At 38.6% G+C, this 14,585-nt stretch overlaps 1 protein-coding gene across 1 annotated transcript; it reads right to left on the bottom strand.

Moving 5' to 3' along the window:
* Window positions 1–1,632: 1,632 nt before the first annotated feature.
* Window positions 1,633–14,579, bottom strand: LOC109968820 (transmembrane protein 47-like). Its single transcript, XM_020615356.1, has 3 exons — window positions 14,475–14,579; window positions 14,164–14,399; window positions 1,633–2,185 (listed from the first exon to the last, which is right to left on the bottom strand). The coding sequence occupies exons 2-3, from the start codon at window positions 14,390–14,392 to the stop codon at window positions 2,013–2,015; spliced, it is 402 nt and encodes a 133-aa protein (XP_020471012.1). The 5' UTR covers window positions 14,393–14,399; window positions 14,475–14,579; the 3' UTR covers window positions 1,633–2,012.
* Between the last annotated feature and the right edge of the window lie 6 nt (window positions 14,580–14,585).

Below are 14,585 nucleotides of genomic sequence, written 5' to 3'. Positions count from 1 at the left end.
TGTATGCTGAAACATCTAGGATGTTGAATAAAATCACAAGTGGCCACCATAATGTTCTTCTTTGGCAGCTGTAGCAGGATAACAGCTTGTCAAGGTTGTCAACCCCTCTTTTGGTGGCATTTTAGTCAAGTATGACCTCTGGCTTGTGGTCCTCCCGGCTGCTGATTGTCACATCCCTACGAAGAATACTCATAAGCATCACATTTTTGCCCTTTTTGGGTATGTAGGATATGAGGGCAGTGTTGGCCGTAAACACAAAGGTGGAGGAATGGACTGGCCTGTTCTTTACAATTAGAAGCTGAGGTGGGAGCTCAGTCCTGTTTTTTCTAATTGTGCCAACCATTGTCAGCTTTCTTTTGAGAAGTTCCTGTCCCAGGCTGTATGTAGTGAAAAATTTTCACATGACGTGCCCACTGAGGCCCTGCGTCAAATCAAGAACAACCCGTGTCCCCTGGTTCTTCTCAGGGGCTCCTCCCTCTGGCTTCCCTGTATAAATTAACATGTTCCATTCATAATATGATGTCGCATCACAGGCAGTCCATATTTTTATCCCATACCTTGCCAGTTTGGAGGGCATATACTGCCTGAAGGGGCAATGGCCTCTAAACCCCACAAGCCATTCATCTACAGTCACATTGGGCCCAGGATTATAGGGAACTGGAAGCTGTTCCACCCACTTGTCCCATACGGACGGCTGCCAACTTGTCTTTCCTCTGCCTAGCAGGTCTTGATTCCCGATCATCAAACCTGATAACCCTGGAGAATATGCAGAAGCTCTCCAGCAACATTGTGGCTCCAAAAATCACTCTCCTAGTCTGAGCATGCCACAGGCTTTCAGTTGACTCCCCTCTGGATCTGTAAACACCTGCAAGGATAAGGATCCCAAAGTAGGCACGCAAATGTATGTGGTCCATCTCTTTCCACTGCTCCCCAAAAACATGTCTTCCCGCAAGGTTGGTCATGTCCAGAATGATTTTTTGGATTGAGTGAGGAGGATTCAGCAGTTCAAATGATGACACTATATCATGAACATGTGTCACAGCCATTCGTGTGGGTCCTGGTACCATCCCTATTTTTTTAGCAGCTGAACCAGGGGCTTCACCCATCGGAGATGAAAACCATTCAATCTGGCCATTCTTGGATGTAGTTGGCTGTGGGGCTCCTCCAGCAGTGGGATCTGTAGTTTCTTCTGCTGCATGCTCTGAGTCCTCATCATCCTCAAATTCACTCTGATATTCAGAAGTTTTTTCAGTATTTTCCTCATATTCCGAGACATCCTCTTCTTTCCCTCCACTAGCTGTCTCACTCTGCTAAAATTAGCTTTAAGGCCTTCTGAGCAGTGTACCTTTTGCTCATGGTGCTGGACGATTGAAGATGAAATGACACAATGCAATTAAGAGCTACTTATATGTAAATATAATGTATAGTCCATGTAGTTTCAGGTCAACAGATTTTTTCTTTTGTCAGTTTTCTTTAAAATAAAATCTAAAAAGGGTCCATTTGACCTGGGCGCAACACAAGGGTTAAAATGATTTCCACTTTAATGCTGTATTTTACTCCTGTGGTTTGCACAGTATGACAGCTTTGCAAAATGAAACATTTCACACCTAAAAATATGAAGTTTTGCAATTATTCCAGGAGATGAAAATGGGAATAAATGTGGAAACTTGAGAGCTATCCGATCTGGGGAAAACTCAAAACTGGGGCTGGATTAAACTGATAGGCATGACGCTCCAACCCTGCTAGGCCCAAATCATAAAAATAGGATTTTCTCTAAATTATTTTGAGGAAACTGCATGTGTGTACAGTTTGTGTGCCTATTTAATCAGTATGCTAAGGATTATTATTTAAATGCATGTCAATTTTCAATGTGATTACCCTGCAACCCTGCAGTTACCTTGTCTAAATTGCCTAATTAAATAATTTTATTGTTTATGTGTGTCACTAGGTGTGTGTATTTCAGCGCATAATGAGTGTATGGCCTTCAACCCAGGACCATGATTGTGTATGAGCTATAGTTCATATTGTGCATGCGTGCACTGACCTGCAGCAAAAAGCATGAAAGCGACAGGTGCATAGAATCGCCGTCTTGTGCCGATGCACACAGAAACCAGAGCGACCAGGAATGACATCAGCACCAAAGCTCCACCCCCTAGCAACAAGGCTAGCGTAGCAACCTGCCAGTCTAAGAAGGGAAGGAAAGAGGCAGTTGGGGGAGAAAGGGTGGAGAGGGAAGGTGGATAGAAAAAGTGGTAAAGAGGAGAAGAAAGAAAAAAGTGACCAAAAAGCAACGTTACCAAGTTGTTGCATAAAAAGACTTTTAGACGTATCCAGGATGTGCCCCATCTCTCACCTAGGTGAGACTCGCTCTAAGAATAAATGGGCAGAGCTAATGATTGAATGTATCACAAATAAATGCAACATAGCTCTATTATTTCCTTCACTTTAATCAAGTATGTTGATCAGAGGAAAAAGGGAGGAGGAAGGAAGTCATTAAAAAGGAATGGATCGAAAGAGAAAAGACCATGGGGAGAAAGGAAGTAAAGGGGGAAGGAATGAAAGAAGAGGTGCATAAGTACATTAAAAAAAAGAAAAGACTGGGATGTGAAAAGAAAAAGAAAGAGGATGAGATAAATTAAGGGGTACAGAAAAAGAAGCCAGCAAAGAGGAGAGGAAGGAATAGATGCAGGAAGTGAGAATGAGAATGAAAAATGGCAAGTAAATGAAAACAGTAAGGAAAGATATTGGAAAGAAAAAAAGGACTGAAGAAAGAAGGTGACTGAGAACGTAAACAAGTGAGAAAAAGGGAAGAGAAAAAATAAGGGTGGAAAAGTGAAGAAATTAAGGACACATGGGCAGAGAGATGAGATTACTGTACAGGAGAAGGGAAAATTATGGGAATAAAGATGCAAAAGGGAAAAGAGAAGAAGAAAGTAGGTTGAAAGATGGCAGACAGGCAGAAGGAAGAAGGAAAGGGATGGAAAGTGAAATGAGAGAGGTGAGGAATAAGGTGAATCCAAGAAAATAAAGAAAAGATTAACAAAGGTAGCAAAGATGCAGGGGATACACAGGATGGACAATGTTAAGAAAAGACAATAAAGAATGAGATAAATGTCATGAAAAAGTTATCAGGAAGGATAATCATGGTGGAATGAGGAAATGGGGATGAGGAAGAAGGCAATCATAAATTGAAAGAATGATGGGGGGGAGGAAAAAATAAAGTTTGTAAAGCTTTGACCAGAGTAAAAGGGGGAAGGAGGGAAAAGAATCAAAGGGAGCAAGAAAGGTGCAATTAAGTCATAAAATAAGGCAAGGATAAAGGATATAAGACATATAGTATGTAGAGATGGAATTTAGGCAGATGGAAGGAAGAATAAGAAGATCAACGTAAGAAGAAGGATAGGATGAATCAGGACTAGAAGGACAGAAGTGAGGAAAAAGACTGAAGAAGAGATAGATTGAAAAAGGCAGGATGGGGAAAGTAAGCAAAGCAAGGTAAGGACGGAATGAGGGCTGGGAGAATGGATAGATCAAAAAGATGAAGGATGACAAACAACTAGAGAAATGACGTTCCTGTCATAAATGCATGTGGATGCTGATATGCTGAAAGATCATCCTGAAAATGCCTTAATTCAAGTGCTGAAACAGCTGAAGGATGAGAAGTTCTTTGTTTAATAATCTGAAGGATGAGATGCAATAAATACAAGTAGGAATGTCCTTGAAGAGCTGAACATTTTGATACCTGAATGGCTTTTCTAGCTGAAAGTATGCTGAACTTATAAAGATGTGAAAATATTCCACAAAGTCCCCACAAAGTAGGTAAAACAAGTAAGTGTGTGAGAGAGAGAGGGTGGGGAGAGGGAGGGGAGAGAGAAAGAGCGAGAGAGAAGAGTTATAAAGTGCCATGTCTCAATTGCGCTGCATTTTAGGGACCGCCAGATGGCACTCCAGGTCTGTGTCATTGACACTCCCATTGATTGTATTGTAAAAAACAGCTGAATAAATTAAAAAGTATAAATGTTATAAGAAAGTTGAATACAAGCAGGTTGGAATGTCCTTGAAAAGCTGAATAGGTAGATACCTGAATGGCCTGTATAGCTGAAAGTATGCTGGACTTATAAAGTGCCAAAAAATGGATGGAAAATGTCAGAATAATAACTAGAGAAATGCATTTCCTCTTGAAAATGCGTGTGGATGCTAATAAAAGCTGAAAGATTGTCCTGAAAATGTCTGAAATCAATTGCTGAAACAGCTGAAAGATGAGAAGAAAAGGCAGAAGTTCTTTGTTGAAACAGTTGAGAAGAAATGGCTGAAGTTCTTTGTTGCCCCACTCATTTGAATTGTCAGAATAAATAAATATTTTCAAAAGTATGAAAGTTGTAAAAAACCTTGACTATCCGCCATAATGTCCTGAAAAAACCTGAACATTTTGATGCCAGAATAGCTTTTCTAGCTGAAAGTATACTGAACTTATTGAGATGTGAAGTATGAAGTTTAGAGAGTTTGAAGAGCTGAACATTTTGATAGCTGAAATAGCTGAAAGTATGCTGAGTGTCAAATTTCCCCATGTGTTTGAATGGGGCACGATTTTGAGAATAAAGCCAAATATTTCAAAAGCATGAAGTTCTTAAGAGAAGTATGAATGTCCTTGAAGAGTTGAACATTTTGAGACCTGAAAGTATGCTGAAGTAGAATTTCCCATTCATTTGAATGGTGCAAAAGTTTCAAAATAAAGCTAAATATTTCAAATGTATGAAGTTTAGAAAAATTCTGAATAGAAGCATGAATGTCCTTAAAGAGCTGAACATTTTGACAGCTGAAAGTATGCTAAAGTTGGATTTCCCCATTCATTTGAATGGGGCAAAATTGTCAGAATAAATGAATATTTTCAAAAGTATGAAAGTTGTAAAAAACCTTGACTATCCGCCATAATGTCCTGAAAAAACCTGAACATTTTGATGCCAGAATAGCTTTTCTAGCTGAAAGTATACTGAACTTATTGAGATGTGAAGTATGAAGTTTAGAGAGTTTGAAGAGCTGAACATTTTGATAGCTGAAATAGCTGAAAGTATGCTGAGTGTCAAATTTCCCCATGTGTTTGAATGGGGCACGATTTTGAGAATAAAGCCAAATATTTCAAAAGCATGAAGTTCTTAAGAGAAGTATGAATGTCCTTGAAGAGTTGAACATTTTGAGACCTGAAAGTATGCTGAAGTAGAATTTCCCATTCATTTGAATGGTGCAAAAGTTTCAAAATAAAGCTAAATATTTCAAATGTATGAAGTTTAGAAAAATTCTGAATAGAAGCATGAATGTCCTTAAAGAGCTGAACATTTTGACAGCTGAAAGTATGCTAAAGTTGGATTTCCCCATTCATTTGAATGGGGCAAAATTGTCAGAATAAATGAATATTTTCAAAAGTATGAAAGTTGTAAAAAAAACCTTGACTATCCACCATAATGTCCTGAAAAACTTGAACATTTTGATACTAGAATGGCTTTTCTAGCTGAAAGTATACTGAACTTATTAAGATGTGAACATTTTCCTATTGATCCTCGCAAAGTAGGTAAAAGAAGCAGTGTTGTGTGTGTGTGGGTGTGTAGGTGTTTGTGTGTCTGTGTGTGTGTATGTGTGTGTATGAGAAAGAAAGAATAGTGCTACTCAACGCGAAATACTAAAGTGTGGCTATTGAAATGAGACATAAAATGTCAATGATAATTATGCAAAAACCATAAAAAATATCAAAAAGCTGTTTACAGTGTAAATAGCTGAAGAGTTGCTGAATAGTTATTAGTTGAAATGGTGGTTTTAGCTGAAGGTATGCTGAAGATATTAGGATGTGAACATTTTTCCCATTCATTTGAATGGGGCAAAATTTGTTGAAAAAAACTAAATAGTTTAAAAAGTATAAATGTTACAAACAATAAAAATAAATGCAGGAATGTCTTTAAAAAGTTGAACATTTTGATAACTTCATGGCTTTTGTAGCTGAAAGTATTCTGAAGAAATTAAGTGCCGAAAAATGGATGGAAAAAAATCAGAATAATAAAGAACAGGATAACAAAGTGTGGATGCTTCACAGCATCCACACAATAATAAATAAAGAACAGAAGAACATAGTGTGGATGCTTTAGAGCATCCACAGAGCTAATGTGAGTGATTATCGAAAAGACTGAAACTGAGGTGAAACAAAAAAAGGAATTCATGTCAAAATAAGAGCCTGACAGGAAGCAGTGGAACTGAATCAGGACAGATTTAGACAGATTTGTAAACAATATTTGAGAGAAATCAGCCCTTTGTGTACACAGAAAAAGTCATAGATCTTTGAGTTCAGCTCATGAAAAATGGGGCAAACACAAAAGTGTTGCATTTTTTTTTTGTTCAGTGTATGTGCACCTTTACATTTTGAAGTGGAATATGTTCACTATGTGTGATGCCTTCATGAATTACTGGCACTGGGATTTAATATAACTGACCGCTCTGAACTTTTCTGCACAACACTGAGCTGCTAATATTCAGCTTATACAGTGGGATTCTTCAGCGTTTAGGGGCTGACTAGTAATTCTCCAACCCCACTTGTGTTTGTTCACTTACACAGCAGTGTTTAAGGTCTTTTATTTTTTAGCTAGTATTTTGTTTTTATTGCTAACTAGAGAAATGCATTTTCTGAAGAAAATGCATATGGATGCTGAGTGCTGGAAGATCGCCCTGAAAATGCTGAACATTTTGACACCTGAATAGTTTTGATAGCTGAAAGTAAGCGGGGGTAGAATTTTCCCATTAATTTGAATAGGGCAAGATTTTCAAACTAAAGCTAAATATTTCAAGAGTATGACGTTCAGAAAACTTCTGAAAAGAAGCATGAATGTCCTTGAAGAGCTGAACAATTTAATACTGGAAATAGCTGAAAGTATACAGAAGTAAAATTTCCCCAGTCATTTGAAAGAGGGAAGATTTTCAAAATAAAGCTAAATATTTCAAAAGTATTAAGTTTAGAAAACTTCTGAATAGAAGCATGAATGTCCTTGAAGAGCTGAACAATTTAATACTGGAAATAGCTGAAAGTATACAGAAGTAAAATTTCCCCAGTCATTTGAAAGAGGGAAGATTTTCAAAATAAAGCTAAATATTTCAAAAGTATTAAGTTTAGAAAACTTCTGAATAGAAGCATGAATGTCCTTGAAGAGCTGAACAATTTAATACTGGAAATAGCTGAAAGTATACAGAAGTAAAATTTCCCCAGTCATTTGAAAGAGGGAAGATTTTCAAAATAAAGCTAAATATTTCAAAAGTATTAAGTTTAGAAAACTTCTGAATAGAAGCATGAATGTCCTTGAAGAGCTGAACAATTTAATACTGGAAATAGCTGAAAGTATACAGAAGTAAAATTTCCCCAGTCATTTGAAAGAGGGAAGATTTTCAAAATAAAGCTAAATATTTCAAAAGTATTAAGTTTAGAAAACTTCTGAATAGAAGCATGAATGTCCTTGAAGAGCTGAACAATTTAATACTGGAAATAGCTGAAAGTATACAGAAGTAAAATTTCCCCAGTCATTTGAAAGAGGGAAGATTTTCAAAATAAAGCTAAATATTTCAAAAGTATTAAGTTTAGAAAACTTCTGAATAGAAGCATGAATGTCCTTGAAGAGCTGAACAATTTAATACTGGAAATAGCTGAAAGTATACAGAAGTAAAATTTCCCCAGTCATTTGAAAGAGGGAAGATTTTCAAAATAAAGCTAAATATTTCAAAAGTATTAAGTTTAGAAAACTTCTGAATAGAAGCATGAATGTCCTTGAAGAGCTGAACAATTTAATACTGGAAATAGCTGAAAGTATACAGAAGTAAAATTTCCCCAGTCATTTGAAAGAGGGAAGATTTTCAAAATAAAGCTAAATATTTCAAAAGTATTAAGTTTAGAAAACTTCTGAATAGAAGCATGAATGTCCTTGAAGAGCTGAACAATTTAATACTGGAAATAGCTGAAAGTATACAGAAGTAAAATTTCCCCAGTCATTTGAAAGAGGGAAGATTTTCAAAATAAAGCTAAATATTTCAAAAGCATGAATTTAAAAAAAATTCTGAAGAGTAGCATGAATGTCCTTTGAAGAGCTGAACATTTTGATAGCTGAAATAGCTGAAAGTATGCTGAAGTAGAATTTTTCCATTCATTTGAATGGGGCAAGATTTTCAAAATAAAGCTAAATATTTCAAAAGCATGAATTTAAAAAAAATTCTGAAGAGTAGCATGAATGTCCTTTGAAGAGCTGAACATTTTGATAGCTGAAATAGCTGAAAGTATGCTGAAGTAGAATTTTTCCATTCATTTGAATGGGGCAAGATTTTCAAAATAAAGCTAAATATTTTAAAAATTTGAAGTTTAGAAAAGTTCTGAAGAGAAGCATGAATGTCCTTGAGGATCTGAACATTTTGATAGTATAGATGCTGACTCAGCATCCACTCAATAAAGACCAGGATAACATAGTATGGATGCTGAGTCAGCATCCATACAATTAACAAATGTTAGCATGGTGTTATGCTAAACTAAGATGGTGAATAGGTAATATTACATATACCTGCCAAACACCAATCTGTTAGCATTGTCACTGTGTGCATGTTAGCTCCACAGACTGTATATAAAAGATGTAGGAACCCTATGTGATGTCACCCATTATATAAAAATTCACCCCTGTACAGTAAAGGAAAGTTTTCTAGAAAGACCAAAACCATTTTTTGTACCAGGCTGGAAGCATGTTTATTTCTGCTGTAAAGCTTGGCCTTTTATCATGAGAGTGAGTGAGGATTGATTTCCTTTTGGAGTGGCCATTTGAGGAACTGAAGGTTTTAACACTTCAGCATTGGCTTCATTTCTCAGCCTCAGACGTTTCTGCTTGGTTAGCTCAAAGTACTGTGTTGCTTTAGTACAGCCCAACAGATCTGACTGTTTCTAGACTTCTATTACTTGACTCTTGTAATGAACATGAGAGCATTTTCTGCCATGGTCTTTGCCTTGCCGCATGCAAAAATAGCTTTAACGTGGGGTGGCTGTGGCTCACGAGGTAGGGCAAGTCGTCTTCTGACCAGCAAGTTGGTGGGTTGACTCCCGGTCTCCCCGCATGCCTAAGTGTCCCTGAGCAAGACACTGAACCCCAAATAGCTCCCGGTGGCTTGACTAGCGCCGTTGTGTGGCAGCCTTGTTGTCATCTGTGTGTGAATGGGTGAATGGTGTATGATCTCCTGTAAAGCGCTTTGGCCAGAGCAACACACTGTTAAAAATGCGCTATATAAATACAGTCCATTTACCATTTAACTAGTTTAGCTTCCTAAAGACCAAAGTGAAAGAAAGTCACTTTCGGCTTTTCCCGTTTAGGGGTCGCCACAGCGAATTGTCACATTGACGACTCGCATATTGACATTTGGCACGTGTTTTACACCGGATGCCCTTCCTGACGCAACCCTGATTCGAACCCGGGGCACAGCAGCAAGAGCGCTGCGCCTTAACCACTAGCCCAAAGTCATGTCTTTAAATGTTGTTTTATCCAAGCAACAGTCAAAAATCCAGTTTACAGTAATAAACAGAAAATAACAGAAAAGCTATTCCAAACGGTGAATCTGGAACCAAAAATGTTGTTTGATAAACAACTTAAAAAGTTAATCACCTATCAAACTAAATTGCTATAATTATTTTCTGCCAATCAATGAATGAATGAATTGTTTCAGATCTAAAATATAAATAATTAGCTTCATTTTTGAGACCATGAAGAAATGTTTTGGGGTCATCCCTAATGTTAATTCTGCTCAGACCCCTTTAAAGCTTATGCAGATCACACTTAAAGTAAAGTAACTACAAGATAAAACAGAGGAATAAAATTTGTGATCATATCATTTTAAGACTTTTATGTGCTGCTCCATGCTGCTACTGTGATACTGTAAATGCTTTGGAGAAAGCCTGATTTGCATCTATCATATCCCTGTGTGTGTGTGTTTTGTGTGTCTGTCTGTCTGCTACAGAACTGAATGCCACATCATTTGCCACTCTTCATTCAGCTGCTACAAATAGAACGGCCATCTCTGGGGGCTCGCTGAGAGGAGAGATGGAGTCAGAGGAAAGAATGGAGTAAGAAGGGAGGAGTAGAGGGAAAGAACAGGGGCAGAGCTTTAACCCTGGAGAAAATGGAACGATGGAGTAGGGGGAGGGCTGAGGAAAAGGATTATGATGAAATTACAAATGGAAAATGATTAACATTAGAAATGTAACAACAAAGGTTTCAGGAAGGCGAGAGGGGCAGAGAGAAAGAAAGGAGAAAAAGAGGGACAAACAAAAAGGGAATGAAACATAGGGGGAGGATTAAAAATTGAGAAAAAGACAATTCATTTAACAGCACAGATGAAAAAGGCCAGGAGAGTAGAATCAGTGGATGGATCGATAGAGAAGATGAGATGAGAAGAGAGCAAAGATACAACATTTAAGGAGGTTTTAAGGTCTTTAGTAGTGAATGATTTGAAATCTGTGACAACAAAGACTGGTGAATGTAGGTCACAACGAGAGAGTAGTGACACCACATTTATCTACAAAACTGTCTACAGAACTATTATTTTGCATTTAAAATAGGTTAATATACTGCAAAAACGTACCACGCCCCTTTTATTAATTCTTTGCAAACAAATATGGTCACTACATACAATATGGTTTCCTTGTTTAAATGATGGGTTAAGTACCTGTAGAACCGTCCAACATACCTCAGACTGTGACCAAATCCAGCAGTGAGCAGGGGCCTCTCAAGGTCAGGTGAAAGACAAACCTATTAGTAGCAACAGCACATCTTCTGTTCTCAGCGATTTATTGTGCTTTTCTTGCAGTTAATGCAGTTCATAGAGTATTTGTCTGACTGAAAATGCATCAAAAACAGATGTTTCTTTACACGTTTTACGTAGGTTGATTATGAAACTTGAAATCTGAGTTGTAAATAAAACAAGGGAAAAGAGGAAACAACCTAATGAAGTAAGACTGATGGAACAACATGAGGGATGAATGAATGTAAAAGATCAGGAAGAGGTGTTTTGCTGCTGGAGAAAAGGAGTGACTGTATGTGTATGTCTGACAGGTATATATTCCCCTGATGTCTGCACATAAGGCCCACTGTGAGATTTTTCATCTGAAGCCACCTCCCATTTGTCAAGCATAAAGGAATTCATATCCAAGATTTTTGTGACGAACTCTTGCTGTCTTGTTCTATTAAACTAACCTTGTTGTGCCAATCTGCCTGCCTGTATGACTTCCTTTGGGTCCGTTTGGTTCTGGAAACTTGGCAATGTAGTGACTTGCAAGGCTAGATGGTGAACAAGCATGGTGAGTCAGCAAACTCACTAGCTAAGCTTGGGTACAAACAGGAAAATCAGCTCACAAAGTTGATTCAAAAGACTAAATTCAGAAATTCATGAATGTTTACGATATCTCTCAATATCTTTCCCAATTTCTCTAATTAAGTAGTATGGTGGCCCAGCAGGTTCGAACTACTCCCAGCTTGTGACTGTCATGTATTACATAACTTTAGTCACAGAGACAATCTTCTGTTAACCTGAGACTTGACAATCATTTTAACCTGGGTACTCACTTCATAACACTCACCCAGATCCTGAAGGTATTTCCCAAACCCTCCTAAGCTGTTCTAATGATGTGGAACCAAAAATAATTTTGTTTGGTTCAGGAAAAATATAACTTTAATGTCCATTCATCTAATATAAACAAAGATGGTGACAGAAAATGACATCACTCTGGCTTTGTTTGAAAGCAGATCCACCACTGACAACTTCATATATGACATATGGCACATTTAGGTGCATCTACTCCTTACCCCAAGTAAAAAGAACTAACTCTGACTGCACGACAACCTTCTGTTAAGATTTGTCCTGGGAGTGACAAAGTAGTTTAAATGCCTCAAACCCTAATACCTAACCCCTGACTTTCGCATGAGAGATACAATGCCATTTCCTGTTGCCATCTTGGCTTAACTGAAAAGAAGCTGGTTTCCCAGAGAAACTGACAGAAAATATATTTTTCCTGGACTCAAACTGATTATTTTTGATTCTGCATTGTTAGAAGAGCCTTTGATGATTCAGGAAATACCTTTGGAATTTGACTGAGTGTTATGAACCAATAGCGCATAGTGTGACATGAAATATTCAGCTCAGCTCCAGAGGAGACCATCCAGAAACAGGTCAGCTCAACATAGTAGAGTCTCGTTTGCACAAACACATACACACACACAACCATGATCTCGTCCTATACTGTAGAGAACAGCACAGGCATATGGACTGGTCACACATCTGCTGTGCAGGTACAGTAGACAGTGTGTGTTTGGGGGGGTGTATGTATGTGACAGAGACACAGACAGACTGATGGTGCGACTTGTGGTGACTGGCAGCTTAAAGACCTTTTAAATGATTCCTGTTTAATGCCCCCATGTGTAATTAGCACCAGTCATTTCCCAGTGCAACACTGGTAGTAAATGCAGCCACTTTCGCTTCAATTAAAGGAATACTCATGAACTCTGTTTCCCTGGAAACCAATCCAGTGTCCAAGATCAACCCTCATCCCCTGCCCCAGTACTACAAGATTTCTGATGGGTGAGCAACAAGGCTGTTTTCTAGACAACAAAAGAGGGGGTGATAAAATTTAAGAGCTCTATATCAACCTCCACCAACACCGTGTTTAAAAATGAATGAATTAGGCACAGGTAAGTGGCACCAGAAAGCAGAGTTAACATGCTTTTCTGTCAAGCGGGTGACACTATTCCAGCATTAATGATCTAGGTTATATATTATATAATATATTCACATCTGAGAGACTGCACAGATTTTTTCTATTTACTTAAAAATTACAAACAATTAACTGGTTATCAAAATTGTTACAGATTAACTTATCTTATTAATCAATTAATCATTCTAGTACTTCACTTCTCCTCAAATGCCTTCCTGAAAGACCTGTGGCAGACACTTTACACCAATTAACAACAGGGTTTGTATCTGCTACATGTTGTTGCTGTTTTTCTTCCAAATGTCCAATGTCTCGGTCTTTTTGAGTAGTAAAAGAGGAGCAGGTATAAGGAATATAAGAGTAGGTCTCCTCACAGTCAAAAGCAGAGATCAAAGACCTAAATCCTTGAGTGTTATTCTGTTTGAAGTGCACTCAAGCCTAGCAAAAATCCCTTCATTGCACCTCCACAGTAATTAATGTGGCGATCCCAGTAGAGTCACAAGTTGACAGAAATGTCCAGATGATCCTTTGTTATGGTTGGCTGGAAACTGGGGAGTTACAATCCTAACCAGGACAACACCTTTCTATAGCTTGTTTTCCTCTAGGAATGACCTTCTAAAGGTGAGGAATCAACATCATCCACTTCATCATCTCCATTTGCTGTAAATCACAACGAGTTATTCAGTATACAGTGGAACCTCGGTTTTCATATGCCGTACTTTTCGTACGATTCGGTTTTCGATGACTTTTTTCGTCGAAATTTTGTCCCAGTTTTCGTACATCCGCTCAGTTTTCGTACAGTTGATTGGTCGGTTCAGCGTCATAAGTCCGTACCAAACTCGTCCGCCTCCCCGCGTGACTCGGCCACTCATTTCCCGGAAGAAATTTGCTGAAGGGAAGTAACTCCGGATAGGACCTTGATACATGAAGTTCTTATGGAGGGGAATTCCCCTTCCAAACAATAACCTCTCCTCCTTCCTCTGCCCTCCTCACCGTCTTCCATACGCCAAGAGTTTTCAGTAAAGGTAAAAGTGATGTTAAATGTTCATTTATCCATTTCATTCGTCATTTATATTAATTTCTCATTGTTTTCTGTATGTAAAAATATAGTTATTCTCTATAAAATGTATTTTTGTTAATATTTTGGGTGTCTGGAACGGATTAATTGGATTTACATCATTTCTTATGGGAAATATTGCTTAGTTTTCGTACATTCGGTTTTCGTCGGACCTTTTCGAATGGATTAATCACGAAACCGAGGTTCAACTGTATAAAGAGCTGTTGTTAAAGAATGATCAAAGAAGTAAATACCCTCTTTAACTACACTGATGTCCGGTGCGCACGAGGCAGGTTGAATGGAGCAATTGTATGATGTTTATAAGCCCATACATTGTGACTTTTCCTACCTGTGCCTAGCGTGCTGCTGCACTGCCAGTTCTCAGTGCTCGCCGGCTTCCAGCAGGACTCCCATAGGGACAGGTAGTAGTGGTCCTCGGCAGTCACCCACGCCGGGCTCATCACAGCTCCCACATCCAGGCATAGCGCCAGGAAGACGCACACCAGCCCAACCAGCTTCAGCGGTGTCAGTGGGGAGCTGCGCGCCGACTCCTCTATCTCGGTGACAGCAGAGGACATATCGAAGCTGGAGAGATAAACAGGGTTCAAAACCCGGGGAGGACGTCGATGTGTGCGTGCAGTTGATTTGTCCTTTCCTCACGGTATGTGGATGTTGGGGAAAGTCGGGCGGGGAAGTATGAGCTGAGCGCTGTTGATGCTGCTGCTGCTGCAGGTGCCACCGAAGCCACCTGGGTGCGCGCTGGACGACGCT

Source organism: Monopterus albus, unplaced genomic scaffold (assembly GCF_001952655.1).
Source record: "Monopterus albus unplaced genomic scaffold, M_albus_1.0 scaffold163.1, whole genome shotgun sequence".
Taxonomy (NCBI): domain Eukaryota; kingdom Metazoa; phylum Chordata; class Actinopteri; order Synbranchiformes; family Synbranchidae; genus Monopterus; species Monopterus albus.
This window is presented reverse-complemented; position numbering and strand designations above follow the sequence as displayed.

What these genes read in the sequence shown, in the direction of transcription:
- LOC109968820 (XM_020615356.1), bottom strand. Translation starts at nt 14,392, where the DNA reads ATGTCCTCTGCTGTCACCGAGATAGAGGAGTCGGCGCGCAGCTCCCCA. An exon ending in CAGCAGCACGCTAGGCACAG is followed by an intron (nt 2,186 to 14,163) that starts GTAGGAAAAGTC and finishes TTCCCTTCTTAG; the next exon opens with ACTGGCAGGTTGCTACGCTA.